Source organism: Ctenopharyngodon idella, chromosome 4 (genome assembly GCF_019924925.1).
Source record: "Ctenopharyngodon idella isolate HZGC_01 chromosome 4, HZGC01, whole genome shotgun sequence".
In the NCBI taxonomy this organism is placed as follows: domain Eukaryota; kingdom Metazoa; phylum Chordata; class Actinopteri; order Cypriniformes; family Xenocyprididae; genus Ctenopharyngodon; species Ctenopharyngodon idella.
Genome location: NC_067223.1, coordinates 1,613,199 through 1,635,376, shown reverse-complemented (window position 1 = coordinate 1,635,376; position 22,178 = coordinate 1,613,199). Strand labels below are relative to the sequence as shown.

General features: G+C 36.0%; 2 protein-coding genes across 3 annotated transcripts in view; one reads left to right on the top strand and one right to left on the bottom strand.

Moving 5' to 3' along the window:
* Positions 1-118: 118 nt before the first annotated feature.
* On the bottom strand, positions 119-13,036 carry tmem110l (transmembrane protein 110, like). The gene is made up of 8 exons (XM_051891172.1): positions 12,600-13,036; positions 8,913-8,961; positions 8,719-8,814; positions 8,513-8,634; positions 7,145-7,257; positions 5,032-5,115; positions 4,804-4,932; positions 119-2,242 (listed from the first exon to the last, which is right to left on the bottom strand). Exons 1-8 carry the CDS (start codon positions 12,742-12,744, stop codon positions 2,141-2,143), a joined length of 840 nt encoding a protein of 279 aa, XP_051747132.1. The 5' UTR covers positions 12,745-13,036; the 3' UTR covers positions 119-2,140.
* Positions 13,037-20,290: 7,254 nt separating this feature from the next.
* Positions 20,291-22,178, top strand: part of sfmbt2 (Scm like with four mbt domains 2) — a 45,766-nt gene continuing 43,878 nt past the window's right edge. For both annotated transcript variants that reach the window (XM_051891143.1, XM_051891142.1), the window contains exon 1: positions 20,291-20,459. The gene's annotated coding sequence lies outside the window, so the exon portion shown is untranslated. The remainder of the gene's footprint in view (positions 20,460-22,178) is intronic.

Genomic DNA, 22,178 nt, shown 5'->3' with positions numbered 1-22,178 from the left:
CCCCACAGTTCAAATTAAGCAAAATAGAATTAAGTGTCTGATTGTTTTTATAAAACAATTAGTACATAAAAAACCCCCCATTAATTTACTTCTTTAAGTGACATCCATCTGCAAGAAATTTTGTTCTAGATTTTTTTATTACAAGCAGTTTTTTTTTTTTTTTTTTTTTTTTTTTTTAGCATTTTACAACTTAAGTTCAAGCTTGTAATTTTACATTAAAATAAAGCATCAAGAAAGAATTTTTCAACTTTCCTCAAACGTGTTGAAGAAACCGCATGTGCATATTGGCACTGCTACAATTTTGAAGAAATTAATATAATTTAACAGCTGAAAGGTTACAGTTACTAGTCTGTACATCATTATACATTGTATATATCAAATTGTTAATCAGAACTATTGCATGATGTTGCATGCGTAAAAATACAAAAACACAATTATAAAAAAACTGAATACTGTACATGGTTTAAACTTTACAGGGTAAAACAAAGATCATCTGGTCTTTCACTTAATATTTACAAATGGTTTTACACAAGACAACTTTTTTCTTATAGTGAGTCTTAGAGATATTAAATATTTTAGCATGTGTGTGAGAGCTGGAAAGTGGTTGTAGTGTGCTGACAGTGGTGTGTTCATCACAAGTAGTGACATGAGCTGTTTAGACTTCAAATTAAAAGTCTGAATGTCTGTAATCAGGAGAAACACTAGACCTCCTCTTGCATCTGTCTCTGTTTCTTTACTTTTAATTAACTTCTTAGAAGTATGAACTCTTAAGTGGAGGGAGGATAATGTTTTCCTTTAATAACTCATAAGCTATTAATTATCTTATACAGTACATATACATCCTAAAATGTAATATGAAAATATTTGTTTAAAATGCACTGTCGCAATTTAACTACTTCTCTTTCTGACAAATAACATGGACATTAACCTTTTCCAACACCTATTTTTTCCCAACAATATAAGGTTAAAGTTTATATAAATGTATAAGGCAAAATGTATAACTTAGAACTTAGAATGTATAACTTGTATAACAATGAATTGGTGACCATTCTAATCACATTTTTGATTCATTAATTCTAATAGCCTAACAAACAAGTTTTAAAAGTACAAATATTCCACATAGTATCTCAATTAAAAGTAGCTCATATTTAATATGAGCTGCATGCATAATAATAATAAAATATGTAAAATGTAGTTTTACATGAAGTATAGCGTGTCACATATAGTGAACTGCCTACCTAGACAGCATTTTCCTCTCTAAGAATGTTCTGAGAATGTTGTAAGAACATTTGTTAATGGTAACAAAAAATAAAACCTAAAGATAATAACTAAAGAAAAAAAAAATTTGGGAACCATACGCTAACGTTAGAAGAACATTCTGTATTTGCTGGGTTAAGGTATCATAGGTATGTGCCCAAAACAAAGACTTCCTTTGCAGAAAAAGTTTCTTTTTTTTTCTTTTTTTTTAAATTAATGATTAAGATGGTGGACGATGTGAGAGAAATGTTGACTTGATCATTCGATAAATAAAAGTAAAATTATAACAGTTAACTAACTAAAACTAAAGGATTTTTTTATACTTATTGGAGCATTGTGTTGTTAGCTTAGCAACATGCTAACGTCAGACTCTATTGGGATCAATTGTAATATTCTAAATGTACTTCTCATGAAAGGCTCTATTTAAGGCATTAAAGGTACTCTCCCAACAAGGCTGTTTAGTAGCATAGGCTACTAAATGATAAATTAAATGTTGACAATAAATATATTTCATTCAAGTAGCCTATCAATATAAAAGTTCAATCCAACTAAAAATAGAGAATTTATTCAACATTTTACGTGTGCCGTGAATTTTTATACTTAGTATCATATCAAGTATTTAGTGTTGTGTTGTTAGCTTAGCAACATGCTAACACCAAACTCTATTGGAATCATTTGAGACCCGTCTCCAGTGTACTTCATGTCAAAAGTTCTAGTTGTGCGGTGGAGTTTCTACCTAATTAGAAGGTTCCAAATCAGTCACTTGAGTTTCCATTTCAATTAGGAAGCTGCCTTAGAAGGTAGGTAGTAAACACCAAGACAGCTCTCTGGGTTTAAGAACAGATATATAGGGTATAAGAAATGTTGATAGGTTTGTGTTTTTTTAAACTTCCATACAGACTCGTATTAATGCCTCTTCTGTTGAAGCCTGTTCTTCCTCTTCAGAGCATACTGTAGCATCATCTTCATCTTCCTTTAGCAGCACCTACACAAACATATAAACACAGTTTGAGGTCAACTGAACAACCTGGCCAGATCTTACACATGACTGTTTTCCTGTTCATGTGAGCTGGATCATTTAAAGTTCCATAAATCTACTGACTATAAAACCATAAGCGCAGATGGATGAATACAACAGAAGATAGAGAGTAGACCAGTTTTATACATTCTCATTCATATTGGCACTCATCAAATACTGTTCCACAGATTTGGATTCATTTTCCATAGCATGAGCTTATGGAAACATGTTCGAAATGTCACTGCTACCACTGAACAAATGGATGATTTGTGAGCAGCTGGCACACTACCAGAACTGGAGGAGTGAAGGAAAGAGAGATGAGAAAAAAATAAAAGATGAGAGGAGAAAAACAAAGTGAAAGAGATGGAAAACACCCCGTATTGCTCAACAAATGGAGGCAATCTGACTCTAGAGGTCAGCAGCCTTTGGAAAGGTCTTTGGTCAAATGATGAATATAATAATAATAAAAAAAAATGGCCTGTAATCAAATTCATATAGCACAATCCCACCATTCAAGAAGAAGAATACAATACACAAACACACAATCAAACTATTCATATACAAACTCAGAAACAAAACATTCATTTCAGCTGAGCGACTTCATTTTAAATTATATGCAAGAATAAAGCCAAACTAATACACAGTATTACTCCAGTGGTTGTCAAATGGTTGTGCTTCAGGTCCCAGATTTTATATTGGTCATCAAGTGGTGACCAACACTGTATCAAAACTGTTTATTGTAAAAACAACAACAACAATAATATCTGTAAAGTCAAACATTTACTAATATTACCACACATTTGCAATATGCAAACTTAATGTTCTTCCTGAATTGGAAAATGTTAAATCTCCACAGCAAACATTTCACTGCAGAAAAGACATTTTAAAGTGTTTTGTATTTATCATCTTATTTTATCATTTTAGTCTGTATTTCATGTAGTCTGAGTCATGTTTCCTTTTGTTATGTGTATTTTTTAATGATTTTTGAGAATGAGGGCATGTTACAAATTTGTTGTCTGTCTAAATTGGATAGTTTCTGCCAAGCGATAAAGAATTTGCACAAAAATACCATAGGAGTTTGATTTGTGTTATATGGATGGCTGCATTTTATTATTTGCATTTAGCTTTTTTCCTGTTTTATGCAACTCTATCAAAACAGACCTGAGACTAACCAGCTGAGAACTACTGAATTAAACCAAACTTGGATGAAATGTCCAGAGGGACAGATATGGGGAACAGGGTCATTAGGATCAGGTTAAGGAATTGCAACTGACTCATTTTTTCCTGGATCTGATTGCTAAACCCAGCATAAAAAAATCCTGGGGTTTCGACATGAGAGATGATATTATGAACGTTTTTGCAACTGACCCTTGGCAAAGACCCGCCCCCCTTAGTTACTGTTGTCCGACAAGCCATGGCGCTGTCGCACAGAGTGAAAAATACATCACGGAGCAAAGAGGACACTGACAACACGTCGACAGACAAGACAGGGCAGGATACTTATGATATTAAACAAAGTCCCAGCTTTCAAATTGTGTAATTTTTTAAGAAATTAAATTTTTAACAATAAAAACCATTTTGTGGCTCTTTAATGTGTCGTGACAGATTGCTGTAGCACCTCAGCTTAAGCGGCTCGTGAACCGATCATCTCTTCCTACTAGTTAATTTATAGCATCAAATAAACATGAATGAACATGAAAAGGAATGATGTTTCAAACGCAGAAAGACGTCAGCAGTACACACCATTTTTCAAGTTCAAGTCCACCGAGGTTAATCTTCTAACTCCTGACTGCTTTGTCAGACAAAATGGCGGATTGGGCGTTATGATTGGTTAGATCGCTTGTCAATCAAACTCCCTGTGAAGGGTCAATTCTCTTTGTTGTCACAGAAACCACACACTTCACCTTTAAAAAAATATATTCAAAATATGTTTATGGTGGTGTAATTGAGTGATTAATAAAATTGTGCTGGTAACAACAACAACAACAAAAAGAAGGTTGTGCGTTCAAACCCTGCAAGAGGTGATCTATGAGTAAAACATGTGCATTTGTTAACAACTATTTCTACCTGATCTTACCATTAAAAACAATTTTCAATGGTGTAACGTAATGTACAGTATCAAGGTTGAATCTGACATATTAAATAATATTTTCAACTTCAATAAAATTTGTAAATTTAAACATTTTTACAGCATGCTGTTGTGAGCCACTTTATCCTAGGTTACACAAGGAGGTTATCTGTGTATATAGTAAAATGTAAGCCAAAAGCATCAGCTTAATTGCAAATAGTGATCAGTCAAGTAGCAATTTTTAACTGTAATGCAAACACACTAAACCACAACACACTGGCTACTCCAATCACTTTAAAAATGGCTTATAAATAAATAAAGGCTTTAAAAATGTGCTGTACTTTTTCATTAAAAGTTCTCCTGTGCGCTTAAATACGAATTATACATGCAATTATTAGTGAATGAGAGCCATTGTTTTTTTTAATGTGCATTTATTGAGACGTCATATGAATATTCTCACCTCAGCTTCATCATTGCTTTCATTTGGCAACACCTCTACTTGCTTTGGACAGTCATGTGAGCCTTCCAGAGATGTCATCTTCTTATATTTCCGCATTGTTAAACTGTCCACCACCCAGAACATTATAGACTGAAACACATACATTTACATCAATAAGTTGCATTATATTATGTAAAGAAAGACAGATTGGGATAGATGGATATCATGCATTATTCTTGAATGACTCACATTAACAATGAAAGGCACGATCAGCATGACGATGGCTAACTCCAGCTGTGGGTTTGGGATGTAGTCCAACACCACCTCCTCCAGCTACAACACACACAAAGACCAGTGGTCAGCCATTGTAAACATGCATATACATCTAATAAATAATAATAATAATAATAATAATAATAATAATAATAATAATAATAGTCTGAAATCTGTCAACAAATGTTTCTAGAATGTCTAGACACCCTACAGTGAGAAACACACACACACACGTACATTTATACATATATATACATATATACATACACACATACATATATATATACACATACATTATATATACACTATATTGCCAAAAGTTTTGGGGCGCCTGCCTTTACGTGGCACATGAACTTTAATGACATCCCATTCTTAATCCGTAGGGTTTAATATGGAGTTGGCCCACCCTTTGCAGCTATAACAGCCTCAACTCTTCTGGGAATGCTTTCCACAAGGTTTAGGAGTGTGTTTATGGGAATTTTTGACCATTCTTCTTGAAGCGCATTTGTAAGGTCAGACACTGATGTTGGACGAGAAGGTCTGGCTTGCAGTCTCCACTCTAATTCATCCCAAAGGTGTTCTATCGGGTTGAGGTCAGGCCAGTCAAGTTCCTCCACACCAAACTCGCTCATCCATGTCTTTATGGACCTTGCTTTGTGCACTGGTGTGCAGTCATGTTGAAACAGGAAGGGGCCATCCCCAAATTGTTCCCACAAAGTTGGAAGCAAGAAATTGTCCAAAATGTCTTGGTATGCTGAAGCATTAAGAGTTCCTTTCACTGGAACTAAGGGGCCAAGCCCAACCCCTGAAAAACAACCCCACACCATAATCCCCCCTCCACCAAACTTTACACTTGGCACAATGCAGTCAGGCAAGTGCCGTCCTCCTGGCAACCGCCAAACCCAGACTTGTCCATCGGATTGCCAGACAGAGAAGCGTGATTCGTCACTCCAGAGAGCACGTCTCCACTGCCCTAGAGTCCAGTGATGGTGTGCTTTACACCACTGCATCCGACACTTTGCATTGCACTTGGTGATGTAAGGGTTGGATACAGCTGCTCGGCCATGGAAACCCATTCCATGAAGCTCTCTACGCACTGTTCTTGAGCTAATCTGAAGGCCACACAAAGTTTGGAGGTCTGTAGCTATTGACTCTGCAGAAAGTTGGCGACTTCTGCGCACTATGCGCCTCAGCATGTGCTGACCCCGCTCTGTGATTTTACGTGGCCTACCACTTCGTGGCTGTTGTTCCCAATTGCTTCCACTTTGTTATGATACCACTAACAGTTGACCGTGGAATATTTAGTAGTGAGGAAATTTCACAAATGGACTTATTGCACAGGTGGCAACCTATCACAGTACCATGCTTGAATTCACTGAGCTCCTGAGAGCGACCCATTCTTTCACAATTGTTTGTAGAAGCAGTCTGCATGCCTTGTGCTTGATTTTATACACCTGTGACCATGGAAGTGATTAGAACACCTGAATTCAATGATTTGGAGGGTTGTCCCAATACTTTTGGCAATATAGTGTATATATATAAAATATGACAAGATCTCAGAGTTAAACTGTGCCAGAAAAAATGAATCTTAATTATGTCAGATAACACTTAAGCAAAACATGGTCAGGTCAAAGTGTCTGAATAATTTTTGGTTCCATTTGTATCAATTTTACTGGTAGTCCACTGTATGAAGAATTTTTACTTTATTTTGCTATCCTCACTTACATAAATAAACTATAGTGTCCTGCACCCACTAGTAAAAATATATCAAAAATATAAAAAATGTCTGAATAATTTTTGGTTTGACTGTATATATATATATATATATATATATATATATATATATATATACACACACACACACACAGAACTAGAATCTGTCTTTGTTTTAATTTGAATATATATATATATATATATATATATATATATATATATATATATATATATATATTCTAAATAAAACAAAGACAGATTCTAGTTCTGTCCATCTTTGGCTGGTATTACTAAATATTGTAGAGGGAAATGATGCCCATGTGGCGTGCTTGTGTAACAATAACAGAAAGTTTGAGTGTGTGAATGTTTATCTTACATTGGTCCACCCGGGAATGAGCAGCACCAGAGTGACCACACTTTTCTCCAGAGCAACGATGAGTAAATACACTGAGCACTGAGCCAACCAGGCCGCTACCCGAGGAGGATCACCTAAAACAGAGAAAGAGACATTTAACAATTAATTATCATTTATTTACGTTTTATAAAATGCTTGTCTTTGCAAAAGTTGACACCATTGCTTTGTAGTTACTAATGGGTTCAGTAACAAAAACACATCAAACTAAAGACATCAAATAACAATACACAAAAAAATATCAAGAAATAAAAGAATACCATAGCAAGGTAACCAATGCAAATGTTGAGTATGAACACACACACACACACACATACACATATATATATATATATATATATATATATATATATATATATATATATATATATATATATACACACAAAGATGTGTATCATGATTTATTTATTTGTTGAAAATATATTTATTTATTAACAAATTATAATGATTATTATATCGATGCTTTTAATGAAACATTTATTATTTATATGGTACTCCTGTTCTTCCACTTGTAAAAAGACATTTTGTAAAATAATTTTATTTAACGTTAACAAATATACAGAAAAGCAATATGTTTGGCATTATGCAATATGGTATTTTAACATTATTTATTTTAGCATTTAAGCCTTTTTAAGTGGTCAGCTTCCAAAAGTTCTGGTAAATTTAAAATGGCTAAGAGTCAAAACAGGGATTCAAAACCTGATCTAAGCAGAAAAGCAGTCATGAACAATTGTTTGGCCAAAATCATGTGAAACGGTGGGCGTATTCCATCTGCTCTGTGTGCATGTGCACACATGTTAATGTGTGTTTGTGTAATTGTCTTTTATCTATGGTGTTTTTTCCAAGGAAATCTCAGATAGGGAAAGAAGCAAGTGTGGGGAAACTACCCAAACATATTTGAAAAATATAACATACAGCGCCCTCTGGTGGTAGCATGCGACTGAAACAAACGGATGCGTTAAGTTCTCTTTTGTTTACATTTTTGGTTTACGATTTCTGGTCATTACAGCAGTCTTGAACTTTAAACTGACCCTTTTCCCTACTGTTCAACCACAACATAAAAAAAAATAAAGGTTCCAAATGGAGGTTTTTCCCAGCGATGCCATAGAAGAACCATCTTTGGTTTCCCAAAGAACCTTTAAGCAAACAGTTCTTTAAAGAACCATTTTAATCTAGTGTGAAGGGCATTTTGAAAATCTAAAGAATCTTGTTCCACTATAAAGAACTTTTCTGTGCAATCGAAAGGTTAAATATTCTTCATGGAACCATAGATACCAATAAAGAACCTTTATTTTTAAAAGTGTAGGACTAGCTTCCATCAATGTAACTCACCATATTCTCCAAACATTAGTAGTGTTATCTGTTTATATTCCACTATCTTAGAAACAACCTTCACCCCCATCCAGATCACCAGCATTCCCAATGTGGCATCCAACAGGAAGTTCAATAGATACCTATAAAAACAGAAAAAGGTCATATGGTTAGTGTAATTTCAGGCTAAAGCAATAAAACTTGACAATAAGTAATAACTAACTCACAGAGAGCAGGGATCTTCACTGGTGAGTGTAGACAGGAATATGTTGGCAAAATGCATGAAAAGAGCACCAATGGCTTGCTTAGATGTATCAAAGATCCTGAAGGCAAAACGAAAGAATGAAATTTCGCTCTGTTTTGTGCTATTACATTATTATTATTATATCATAATTCTTTACTAATGTTTAATATTAATTACCAGATCCTCCAAGGTCTTCTAATTCCAACAGGTTCACGAAACCTCTTCACTGTAAAGACAAAGATATTGATGTCAGCATGAATAATGTCTCAGTTATAAACATCCATGTGAGTTTCACTATAAATATGGTGACAAACGGTTTAATATAGCATAATAACTTTACAGTTATAAAAGTGTGAATATCATTGCATCATCTGTGAGTTGATTAATACATGACAAACAAAACAATCAAATAAGAAAGAACAAAACTGAACAAAAACAATAAATTGTTATTTAACGTTTTTGCTGTTCAATTTCATTCTTATTTTATTTTGTTATGAAAAGAAATGGTCATGTTTGATATCAAAAATGGAAATGACAACACTTGGATAAAGTTCTGTTGAGACTAACCGTTTCATCATTGCCTTTGTAATAGTCTAGCACACATATGCCAACACTGAATCAAAGAAACTGAACTAAACAGAAACAAAATTAGAAATTAAATTATGTTATCACTGATGTACATCAAGACAAGTGCTTTCAAGGGAGAGAATAACTGTTTAACACTGAAACACTATCTCAAACCAGCTCACTAACCTACACAACCGAAGCTGAACGACATATCTGAGGGATGTGCAAAATGGTTAGTCTGTAATCAACAGCCAAACAGAAGCAGGATGATTATTGAATGTCTGAGGAAACTAACAGTGATGACGTCAGCAAAGATAAGCAGCCAAAAAGAAGCCAGGAAGTGCCCAGAATAACAAAGAGGAAGTACATACAGTAAAAACACAAGCATAAGCATGAAGCCGAGGGTTTACAATGTACAAATGTCACTTATTATCCCTTTGTTTTTAAGACTATTTCTCTTTGCCTTTCCTAAAAACTTAAGTAAAACTTAACTTCTGTATTCTATAAACAAATAGCCTAAATAATTTGTAAACACGAGTCCTCTGATAATAGGGTATTTTTTCTGTACACAGCAAAAAGTTTAATGATCAACAAAAACAGCACAGATTCATGTTAATGTGTAACTCTAGAAAGGTCAGCGGTCATTTACCATGTTTTGGGGGTTATTCAGTGCATGACCAAAAAACAAACTGCTTTTGGGAAGTAAGAATTAGAAAACTTTCATTTTTACATACTCTGACAAAAATGTGAGTAATGCCGAACTCACCACCACTGTGGTATTTAGTATGTTTTTTAGGTGTTTTTTTACTGGTCTAAGTCAGAAAAGCACGTCTATGGAATTTTGGTCTCTGAATACACTCTAAATTTCCCTTTTATCATCCAGCAGGTACAAATCGCAAGTCTGATCGCTTACGTAATGACACACTTCTCCTCAACAACCCGCATTGACTTATCATTTATGCCTATACTACAAACGCAAGACAAGTTACATGCTAAAGTCGAACGTTTTATTCAAATCTTAAAGGATCACGACAAATTACTTAGCACCTTAGTAAATAACATTGTTAGCAAAAAGGCTTTGCTTACTCTACAACCACCACATTCACTATATAAATGATTAGTAGCAGCTTGAATTAAGTATTAGGTCACAATTTCCAAATATTAACCAAGAAAACACTATATTGTATCTTTGGACTGTATAAGCACATGACATAGTTAAATATTGGGAAAGAAACTACTCTGAACTGGACCTTAGGGTTCAAACTTGTAAGGACAGGTCACATGACTCGGACCCTCCGGCTAGAAATGGAAACTATAGCTTTAGTTTGAGGTCTGAGCATCACATGAGCTACAGGAGTGAATGCTGTTATCATGTGTTATCACACAGCTGAGGAATCTTATCTTTGAATAAAGCTTGTTTTTGTAGAAAGTGTAATGCTACTTTCTTTTTAAGGTGCGCTCACATTTACTGTCGTTTGGCAAATGTTCGTGGGCGAAATCCAGTCATTTCAATAGGAATTCATATGATTGGGAATGATGTGTTTGTGTGAAAGATTTCCCCACACAGGTTTGGCAAAAGGTTTAAGCTGACCATTAGAAAGCTCCTTGTTTTGAAAGTGTCTTCTGTGTGAGCTGTGATTTGTACATTGCTAAACTATTGTCAACAGGCAACGAGTCTTTTTTTGCCCACAAAATTTTGCTAATGTGAACGCACCTTTAATTCACATTTCTGGTCTTATGAATGAATGATTGGTGCATGTTATTTCAATAAAAAAAGTTGTAATCTTTAATAAAAACTTAATCTTCCTCCTTTTCTGCTGATGTCTCTTAGCTATTGGCTAAAGTCAATCAATAATCAAATAGCTCTTTAGGCATTGTTTATGCAAACTCTGGTTTGTTCATGATCCAATCAATTCCCAGTTGATAAAATCAACTCCTTCCCTGCATATTTTCTCATTGAATGTCCTGCTGCTCTCAGAAATATACTACATTACAGAAATATAATAGGCTATAATTCATGTTTACTTTGAGTGAAAAAGTCTAGTCAATTATTTCTGTTGGGCTAAGTCGAATAGCCCACTAATCTAATGCACTAGAAACTACATTTTATGAAATATTACATTCTAATGTTCCCACACCTTTTTACCAAATAATTTCCATGACTTTTCCAATAGTTTGTGATTAATGGATCTTTTTTTTTATTAATTATGTTAGTTTTCGAAGTGGCCCATTTGTTTAATGATGATGAGGTTGTAATGATGCATTAAATAACTGATTGTGATTGATAATTGATGGTTCTTTGCAGTAATTGGTCATGAGTTGATTTTATATATTTTTGTGCATTGAATAGTTTATCTAGATATGCCTTACGAAGGTCATGGAACCGAAACGTTGCGACTAATAAAGATATTTTGATACTTTTGTACGCATTGATAGTGTGCAGGACTTTCTTTTGTTTTTTATTAATTATTTTGAAAATTCCATGACATTTCCAGGTCTTAAATTCCTTAATATTGGAATGTTTTCCATCAGATTTGTTGCCAGGTCACTGTAATATTAGATGCTGGTCACCATCATCCTAACATCACAGACTACCAGCAGGTTAAATATAAATTTCATGTCTAAAGGTCATGTTCCTTATTTGAAATGAAAATAATGATGTATGAGAAAAGGGACTGAAATATGATATAAAAATACTTGAAAGAAAATACATTTCATACAGCCCAAGTTTATGTTAGATGGGTGTGCATGCTGTCAAAATATTTGGGACACTGAATGATCCTGAAACTGCAGTACTATTGATTAAAAGTCATTACATTTCCTAATTGCTCGAGGATTAAACACTTCAGACCTTGAATTAACACACAATAAGAGTAAATGCATCAAAAGATTACCAGAAAGATAAAAATAAGGTAACAAAGACATACTAACTGAATCAGAATAGAACCAGAAAAACTAAAAACACATTTCTCTGCACTGTAATTTTTTGGTAAATATTTCTTGCGAACGTCATTTTAAAGGTCAAGTGCTTAAGGTAACTACTACATGAAGTCATTTATTTTACAATATACACTAGACAGTGCAGTAAAAATGGTCTAAAAACACTACAATTACCACTTTACACATCACTGTACCATAGTACCGCCATACCAACAGCTACAACAGAACTGTAAACAAACCAACCAACCAGCCACGTGCCGCATCATCTTCTTAATTGAAAACAATAGAAAACACCATCACATCACACAGAAACATTGTTGCATTGGCGGTTTAGTTTAGAATGCGGAGAAAACTTACACATTAAAGTGCTGAAAGCCAGAAGAGCCAACAGACCCTGAATAAAAACACTGAATCCGTCCATCAGAGATCCGTCCACACAGCCCTGATACTCCGGGCTCACCAATTCACTCATATTTCTGCTGCTCTTCATAAAAACAAACATGTTTACGTTTTAAAACCAGAAGAAGAGTCATAGGATCCTTTGCGGAACAGAAATCCTCGGGAATTCGACTTAAACAGGTTTTCCATATAACTTAACTAGCTAGAAGACAAAGAAATTTGCACAGCAGACTGATGAACCAAGATCGCGTATACACCGCTCGAGCTGTTTGAAGTCGTATTGAAGTCGAGCGATGTGGCATAAGATAAAGCATTTCACTCAGGTCAGTTTCTTTCCTTCTTTCTCTCTTGTTATTGAGTCAACAAGGGAAAAAACGGCTTGCTGACGTCACCTCCTGCTGCTGAAATCTCCTTCAGCCCTTTGTCCCCCTAACACATATGTGCTGATGTGAATGCGCATACCAGGACGTTACTTTTATTTTAGAATTTTTACTCGTTTCTTTGAACTGTATTATAATGAAGTTATGAAGTTATTTTTATAAATTCTTCAAAAAATATATATTTTCTTCAAAAATCAGATGACAGATGGGATAAGTTTACCCTGGGGGGCTTCTTGCACCAGGTAGAGTGACCAGCTTACCTCAGTTTTCAAAAATAACCCTACCTCAGAAATGTTCACAGGAGCAAAGCTTTTGCCTCAGGCCTGGTTTTCATTATTTCCTTGTACTGTTTTGTAAAAAAAAAAAGAAGAAGAAGAAGAAAAAGAAACAAAAAGAAAAAGAAAAAGAAAAAGAAATGGGGGGGGGTCAGTTGTTTTAATCAAATATAGTGTATGTGTGACGCATCTGCTGATCTCTTGAACCTTATAAAACCCATCTTCATGCGTAAACCATTCACGAAACACAGCCGTGACGCACAGTAAAAGGAGTGTAATGGGGTGTGACTGTTGGGTTATTTCAGCTTCACTGATCCATAACTCTAAAGACATTAATCATGCAACGTGACAATGAGCATAGGAGTACAGCTGAAGCATGTACAAAACCAGAAAAAACTGCATATGGAACAGAATCAGATTAATAGATTTCACTTAAAAGAAATTAAACTGTTTCGTAGGACATATAAATAGTATGGGACAATGACGTGTATTAATCAGCAACTACAAACCACATTTGGTTTATTACTTATGAAAAATTATCCCATAGTAAATCTATATAGAAAATCACACAAGTTTACAATAAATATCATTGACTGTGTAATTCATTTGTTCAACAGATATTGTGTGGCATATTTTTCACTATGGTTGACTTTATTTACAATATGGCGTAGAAGACCATGCATTTTAGGAGCTGTTGTCACGTCTGTGTAGATTTTATTATGTTTGATGGTCTGAGTTCATATCTTTTATCTTGTTCATAGTCCTTTGCTGTGTCTGAAATTGCATACTCTCTTGTTTTGAATAAGTAATTACTTTGCGACTGTTAAAAAAGTATGTTCTATATAGAATGAATGTGTAGTATGAATGAAATCTAGATGTACTACATGTTGTCATTGTCATGTGATGTACAAGTGCCAGTTGTGTCGCTTCACTGCCATTCACAAATCCTCTCCCATGGCCTCATGGGATAGTAAAGTGTCGATCAGATTCGCACCTCAGAATCTCGCCAGAAGTGGTAAATCATCTGGTTACTTTTAGCCTACTGTTTAATGAATACTGGACATACTACTCTTTTGCACACTGTTTATTCCCTACCATGGTGGAGCCTGTGGAGATGGAGACCAAGATGGAGTCGGCGGAAACGGGTACCATGGAGGATCAGAAGACTAAAGAGAATCAGGAGGTCATGGCAGAGCCAGAGACCAAGACAGAGCTGGCTGAGCAGAAAACCAAGGTGGAACCAGAGATCACCACAGCAGAGCAGGAGACCACGAAAAACTGAATGCCACGGTGTAGCTAAAGATTACTCAAGGGTGAACCCGGAGACGGCCTGCATGGCCATTATGGGGAACTCACGGAACTCAAGGACAGCATTTCTGGCCATGACAATACAGGCAGGGAACACAGGGAACTAAGAGACTGCATTCCTATCTGTGACAGTACAAGCAGGGAATTCAGGGACAGTCTCCGTAGCCATGACAGAACAGGCAGGGTGCTTGTGTGGCTCCAGAGCTGAAATGAACTCTGGGAGAGCTGCAGTGGATGCCGCCACTTCAGATAAGGAGGTGTGTGTGACTCAGACAAACAAGATGGTTGTAGCCATCACAGGAAGCAACACTGGGAGGGGTAGCACCTATGGGACCACCGGAGCAGAAACCACTGGGCTCAGGCCCTTTGAGACCACCGAAGCAGGGACCACCACACTTTGGAACTCAGGGACCACTGAAACAAAGTAAGGCCCTGTCCCATATGGCACACTTCATGTGCACTTTTGGTCTTGTAGACTTACAATGGCCGCTGTGTGCGCATGTCTATTAAGTCCATGAGACTGTATGGGTGTCCCATTCGTCATTTTAGCTTTCAGAAGGGTGTTCGCGAGCGCACCCTTTGCGGCAGCTATGCGCACTTCTGCTGAGCCTGCAAGTCCGCGAGCTACGTGGAGGACTTATATCCGACCTCTGTGACCACTGGACTTGGGAGCACTGGGAACAATGGGCTTAGGAACACTGGGCTAGGGAGCACCGGGACCACCAGACTTGGGACCACCAGGGTAGGTAGCACTGGTTCCACCGGACTTGGGGGGGCTGGGCTAGGGAGTGCTGGAACCACCAGACTTAGGAGCACTGGGCTAGGGAGTGCTGGGACCATCAGGGTGGGTAGCACTAGTTCCACCGGACTTGGGGGGATAGGCTATGGAGTGCTGGAACCACTGGACTTGGAAACACTGAAACCACCAGGCTATGGAGCTTTCTCCCTCTCCTCTTCGAGCCATCATAATGAGGAGCTAGCATGAGGTAGCACAGGGTGCCACCGCTGGCTCGGAAGTGCTGAGACCCACTGTGTGGGATAAGCAATGTATCCCACACAGTAGGGGGATAGGCAGAGTCTTAGAGCATAATCAATAAATTTATCCAATGTTAAGTCACATCTGTGTCTCCTGGCACACATGGTTTAACAGGCTTGTTGAGTCCAAAGTGATACAAGCCCTTAAAGCAGTGGTCTCAAACTCAATTCCTGGAGGGCCACAGCTTTGCACAGTTTTGCTCAAATCCTAATCAAACACACCTGATCCAGCTAATCAAGGTCTTCAGGATTACTAGAAACTTACAAGCATGAGTGTGAGTTAGAGCTGGTTGGAGCTAAACAGAGCTGTGGCCCTCTAGGAATTGAGTTTGAGACCACTGCCTTAAAGACTTTATCTTCCCAGTCCACACAGCTGGCAAGAGCACAAAAGAGCTCTGTACTGCCTTCAATGGTGTCCCTCCTCTGCCGAAGGCACACAAGTTAATCTGCTGGATCCATGGGTAGCGGTCAGGTATTCTGTAACGTTTGGTGACTCCGAGATGAGGGAGAGCAGGATCCAACTGGAGATTATGATTAACTAAAGATTATGACAAGAAGCAGAAATCCAGGGAAGAAGGAACAAAACTGAGCAAGCCAACAAAACCCAGAGGGACATGACCTGACCATAGCCACAGGAAACACTAGGGCTTATACACACAGCGGTAAAAGGATAACAATACACAGGAGCAAACAATCCCGAACTAAAAAGGGGGAAAACAGGAACTGAAGGCACAAGACTACTAAAAGTCAACATAACAAAAGCAAAGACAGAACCATTACAATTACAATTTAAAATGTTTTTTTTTTCTATTGTAATACATTACAAGTGTAATTTATACAGAGGGTGATGACAAAGCTGGATTATCAGCATTCATTACAGTCTTCAGTGTCACATGATCAGCATTGGGGAAAGTTACTTTTAAAAATAAAGCGTTAGTTACTTTTTATGTAAACAAAAGTCTTGGCTATAATGTAAAGGCCCTTTCACACCACAAGTTAAATAAATTAGCCTCAGGAAATGCAAATTCATGCCTGTACAGTAGAGGGCGTAGTTCAAACAAACCTTTGTGCTGCCATTCTGGATTGCAGAATATTAGAACACAGGTGAAGAAAGTTCAACACTTACTTGAGCAAAAAAAAAAAGTCTTATGTGATGTTTATGTAAAGTAATTTTTGGTATGGTTGGATTGAATCATCAAAGGTTAGCAGCAAAGACACTGATTAATAAAGTGAGATTAAATATACATAAAGTATATTTGTATTATTTAATGTGCCCCTATTATGTTTTTTCAATACCTTTCATACAGTGTGTAATATAGCTGTTTGTGAATGTAAACGTTTTGTATAGTTTTAAAGATCAAAGTGCATGACAAATAAAGTTGTCTCCTAAAAGAATGAATTGATTCTGAACCACCGAAACAAGTCTTTAGCAATTCCAGTCTCACGTCCTGTTAAAAACCTACTGTACATAACAAAATATTTTACAGTGAACTGACTGGGCCATTTGGCCAATCCGAGCAGAGTAGGATCGTGAAAAGAAAGGGTTTAGAAAGACTGAATGAACCATTTTCAGACTCTTTAAGAAATTAGGTGATGTGCAATGTATATTACGACAAGTTTTTTGACCTTTGATGCATGTAAGTCTATTGTAAGAGACCTCCAAAACAAAATTAGGAACCTTTAAAATAACATAAAAGGAGCACTTTAACACATTTAATTAAAAAGTAAAAAAAAAAAAAGTAACTCAGATATTTAGTTGTAAATTTAAAAGTAATGCATTACTTTACCAGTTACTTGAAAAAAGTAATCTGACTGTGTAACTTGCTTTACTTGTAATACGTTTACCCCTAAAACTGCACATGATCCTTCAGAAATCATTTTAATATGCTGATTTGTTGGTCAAGAAACATTTATTATTGTTATCAATGTTGAAACAGAAATATTTGTAACATTATAATAGTACAGGTAGCCTATTTACTGTCACTTTTGAGCAATTTAACAATTCCTTGCTGAATAAAAGGAATTATTTATTTTCCAACTTTTGAACATTAGTGTTTGTTGTTGTTTGTTTGTTTGTTTGTTTTATTGTTTTTGGAATAAGAAAACAAAGGGTTATTTTATGGATTTAAAACAAATCTAAATGGATTAGTATATTTGCAAAGTTTTTAGTTTAGAAATTACACATACCCTCATTACATCTTGGGAGTGTTTTCTCCTCCAGAGAGCTGTGGTATGCAGGTGAAAGACATAGCCTACTGTCAGAGAAGAGCTCAAACATAAACAAATAAGTAGATTGTGTGTATAATAATAGCTGCCTTTGTTGTATTGATGATATTGGTCTGATATTGTGGATAAATTAACTAATTATTTTTTTTTTATTTGATTAAAGGACCTTGATTGATTAGAATAATCAAATCGATTATGTTACACAGATAAAAATCATTTTAAGGGCTTTATCAGGTATCACTCATAGAAGAAAAGATTCTATATAGAACCCTAAGTCAGCCACTTTATATAAAGAACCTTTTAGATTATGGGATCATTTTATGGATTTATTTTTTAATTAAGTTTTATTTTAATTAATTTTTTTTGGATTGAATTCTATGAATTAAACAGCTCTTAAACATACTTTATCACTAGAAAAAAATCATGAAAATATTATGCAATCATTTGAGATATTTTTCCTTATATAGAACCTTTTTGGCATAAAGTGTTCTTTAAAATAAGGTCATAGAACCCCACTGAATTTTTACAGTGTAGTTATATATCTTGAAAATGATATTTTGAATATAAAACAGGTTGTCTTTAATGTCATTGTCATATGGCATACTTTTATAAGCATACTTTTCTTAAGGCCTATATACCAGCTACTGTATATTTGCTCAAGGCTACCAGATAATATCCAGAGCTAATTTCCCTATAGGCAAAACTTTTTAGTACTATACCACAGCATGGAGAGGATAAAGTATTGACCCACATTGTCTATCTCCTCTCACAAGGTCGCTGCTCCAGCAATGGTAATCTGTCCCTGGATGTGCTTGTCAAAGTCTCCTCTTGTAGATTAAGCTCAAGGCATGAGCCATCTGTTACTGTAACATCACTAAGAGGAAGCCTGTGCTTATTAGATCAGAGCAGGGTTTTTTTTTATTTTTTGCTGGACAAGGAATTTCACCTTATACAGTATGTGAACACAGTGTCCAACGTGATGGTGTGTATATGTGAGTGGTTCAGAGTCTTGATGGTTTTGCCTGATAAACTAACCCCCTACTTCTGCACCAGTCCTATTGAAAGTCATTACAGTGCACCTATGTGTTTATTTATTTATTTTCTCTGGAGAAGTAAAGTGTCACTATATTGATGTCAAGTTAAATTCAGTACAGCAATAAATATTGTGACCACAGGAGGGCAACGGAGGACAATTTGAGAACTGAATTTATATCTTTGAGATAACACCAATTTCTAAACATGTATTTATTTTTACAATAAAAAATAATGCGCTATTTATTAATAAAAAATAACATTATTTAGACTGATTTAAAGCTGTGCAAACCTAAAAAAAAATCACATTGTAACATCTAAATTAAAGGCTTTCATTAAAGTAAAAACATTATTCATGTTATCTCCATTAACCTCACTACTCTAGGTTACACAACAAAAGTTTTAAGATGAGGTAGAAATAAGCCATCAAGATTGCATGTTATAAGTGTAGTCTATCCTAGACACAACAAAGGTTCTTCAGGTGTTGATAGTTTTATGAAAAACCTTAAACATCCATGAAAACTTTCCTTTGCACAGATGGTTCTTTATAGTGGGAAAGGATTCTTTACATTATTTAAATGTTCTCTTCACACTTAGAAAAAAAGTTATTTTAAGAACTTTTCACTGAAAGGTTCTTTGAGGAACCATAAATTGTTCTTGAAAAATGGTATTGCTGTGAAAACCCCCATTTGAAACCTTTATTTTTAAGAGTTGAGTCATATTTTGGGTGAATAATAGCCATTTCATTTTTTGTGAAATTTACTTCAGTAATTTTGCTCTATGACTAAACTTCCTCATTAGTTATTTTGTTTTAATGACTTAACATGACTCTAATGAACTATAATAACTTTACATCTTTTTTCTACTTTTATTTGTGAAACATTCTAAGGTTTTTAGATTTTGCCATTGTTTAGGCTACATAATGGAAACTATATAGAAAGAATAGAATATTTTTATTTATTTCTTTTTTGAGTGGCTTCAGTATAAAATATCACTTTGAATTATACATTAAAATATGGAAGTAAGACATGTAAAGCGGTCCAATTATTTTTGCTTAGATGATCAAGATGAAAAACAAGTGAGATTGCAACAGCAGCCCCTCTTGTTTACACTGTCTGTGTCTCAAAACCTAGTGAATTGCCTACATAGTAAGCATTTTATCAGCATTTTTTGCACGTTTTTGGACCGCATTTTTGGCCATCAAATTGTCAAACGCGCCAAAAAACGATGCACGCGTCAATGATGCCCAAAAAGTGCTGCACGCGCATATGAATGCCCAAATGCTGTCCATGCAGGCGGCTCGCAAGGTTTTTAAACACAGCCGTGAGTTTCCCCACACGAGGGAGGCGGGGGATCGGGCCTATTTCTATTTATAATGGGCAGAACAAATTTTGCAACTGTAAAGGTCAATGAAGGAGTCGGCTTGAAAATAATCTGTAGATGTTGAGACATGCGCAGATGCGGGATGATGCCATATTGGACACACACATACACACACCGCTCCTGCTTCAACCAGAACACCGGATCACTCAATTCGGATAGACGGAAAAAACTCGCATAAGGTAAAAACTACATTATCAGCATGAACTTCATTATGTAATAATGATCGTTTCTGACACGGTCTAGTGCTTCTATGCGCGAATTTCCGCGTACAGACGCTTTTTCCTCGTTAAAAACATTTGGAGGTTGTTTGTAACAGTCAGAAATACACAGAAGCTTCTGCGTGAGAGTTGATAAAACGGTCCGAAAAATAAAGTAACCTTTTTATACATAATACGAATGTCGCGCGACCGCACTTTCGATTCTGTCGATAAAAACATTTACGATGTGAAGAGACGCGCGCTGAAAATGTCGTTGAAAAAATAACGTTTATGTAACAAGCGATATTTTTGTTTCGTGTTCTTCCTCAAAGCGACTCTAGCTCTCTTACTATTGACTTTATTTTCAAACTGCCATTTGACCTCCTTTCGATTTCAAAGGACACAACGTTCACGCGTAAATATCGACACTTAAGTTTACACATTCGGGCGGTGTTTATATAAATGTTTTTGAACGTCACGAACCGGTCGGTGTACGTGACTCAGGTGCGCAGAATATGGTCCGAAATCCTCGTTCCTCATGTGTCAAATCCACTTTCAACATGGCGGGTTAAGGTGTGTTAAAACTGCCATGCAAAATCTTTGAAGAAGGAAAAAATAAAACCGCGTTGTTTACGCATCCAGTTTTCGTTTCTTTCGCTGCACCTGGACGTGGTTTAATGAATTAAATTTAAAGTTGTCGTTTGCTGACGTCGGTGTAGTTTTTTTCCGCTGCAATACTTTTAGAGTGTGTAAAGTACAGTAGTGTATCTCACATGCTCATACAATATTTCCTGTTTCGCTTTGTGCACTATTCGCTGTGCTGAATGCGGGAGCCAAATTTTTATTCACATATATTTCATATTAAATATTAAAACAGTTCCTGAACCATCCACTTTCAAGAAGCTATATATTAAGACGTTACAAGCTTTGACGAATCAATAAACCATCATTTTCAAATCAAATCGATTATGGTGAATTTGAATTAAAGGTTATTAATTTTAGGCAAAATACGCGTTATTTATTTGATTAGCCTTTACGTTATAGTGGATGTCGCCGTAAATCCTTTTATCCGTGAATTCATACGGGCGGATTAAATTCAAGGCAGGAATGAAGGGGAAATGGAGCCACGCATTTGATGATGACGAGATGAACTGATATGAAATTATTTTTCTCGTTAATTCTCTCCCTGACCTGGAAAAGATGAGCTAAGTCTCTTTGTTTATCGTATAGCATCACATATAGATAGCAGGCCCATTTAAGAAGCATTTGTTTAATAAAACCGGTCTTCAATGAGAAGTAAAGATAACTGCCACATAGCCTTCATGAAATTCATCAAATCATCGTGTTCAAATACGCTGAAGCAGCCTGACTGCGTGTACGCTTCAATAAAGCTTGACATTTGAATCGATTGTGCCTTCACAGTTGAGCCAGAAAACATTTTTTCATTAAGGTAAAATCTAAGTGCAGAAGAATGTTGACGAGTGCATATATACGACACCTGCCCGGCGCTTAATGCGCGCGAGCTATGGGGAGGAGAAGAGGTTGAGCCGCTAATTAGGCATGAACCTTCAAAAGTAAGTCAAAACAGAAGGTTGGGTGGTCTTTAAAGTGGCCCAAATATTATTACATACAAGTATAACAGCGTTTTATACATCTTTTTCAGGAGCCACAAAAGTTTATGAGTTAGAGTGCACATTGTTG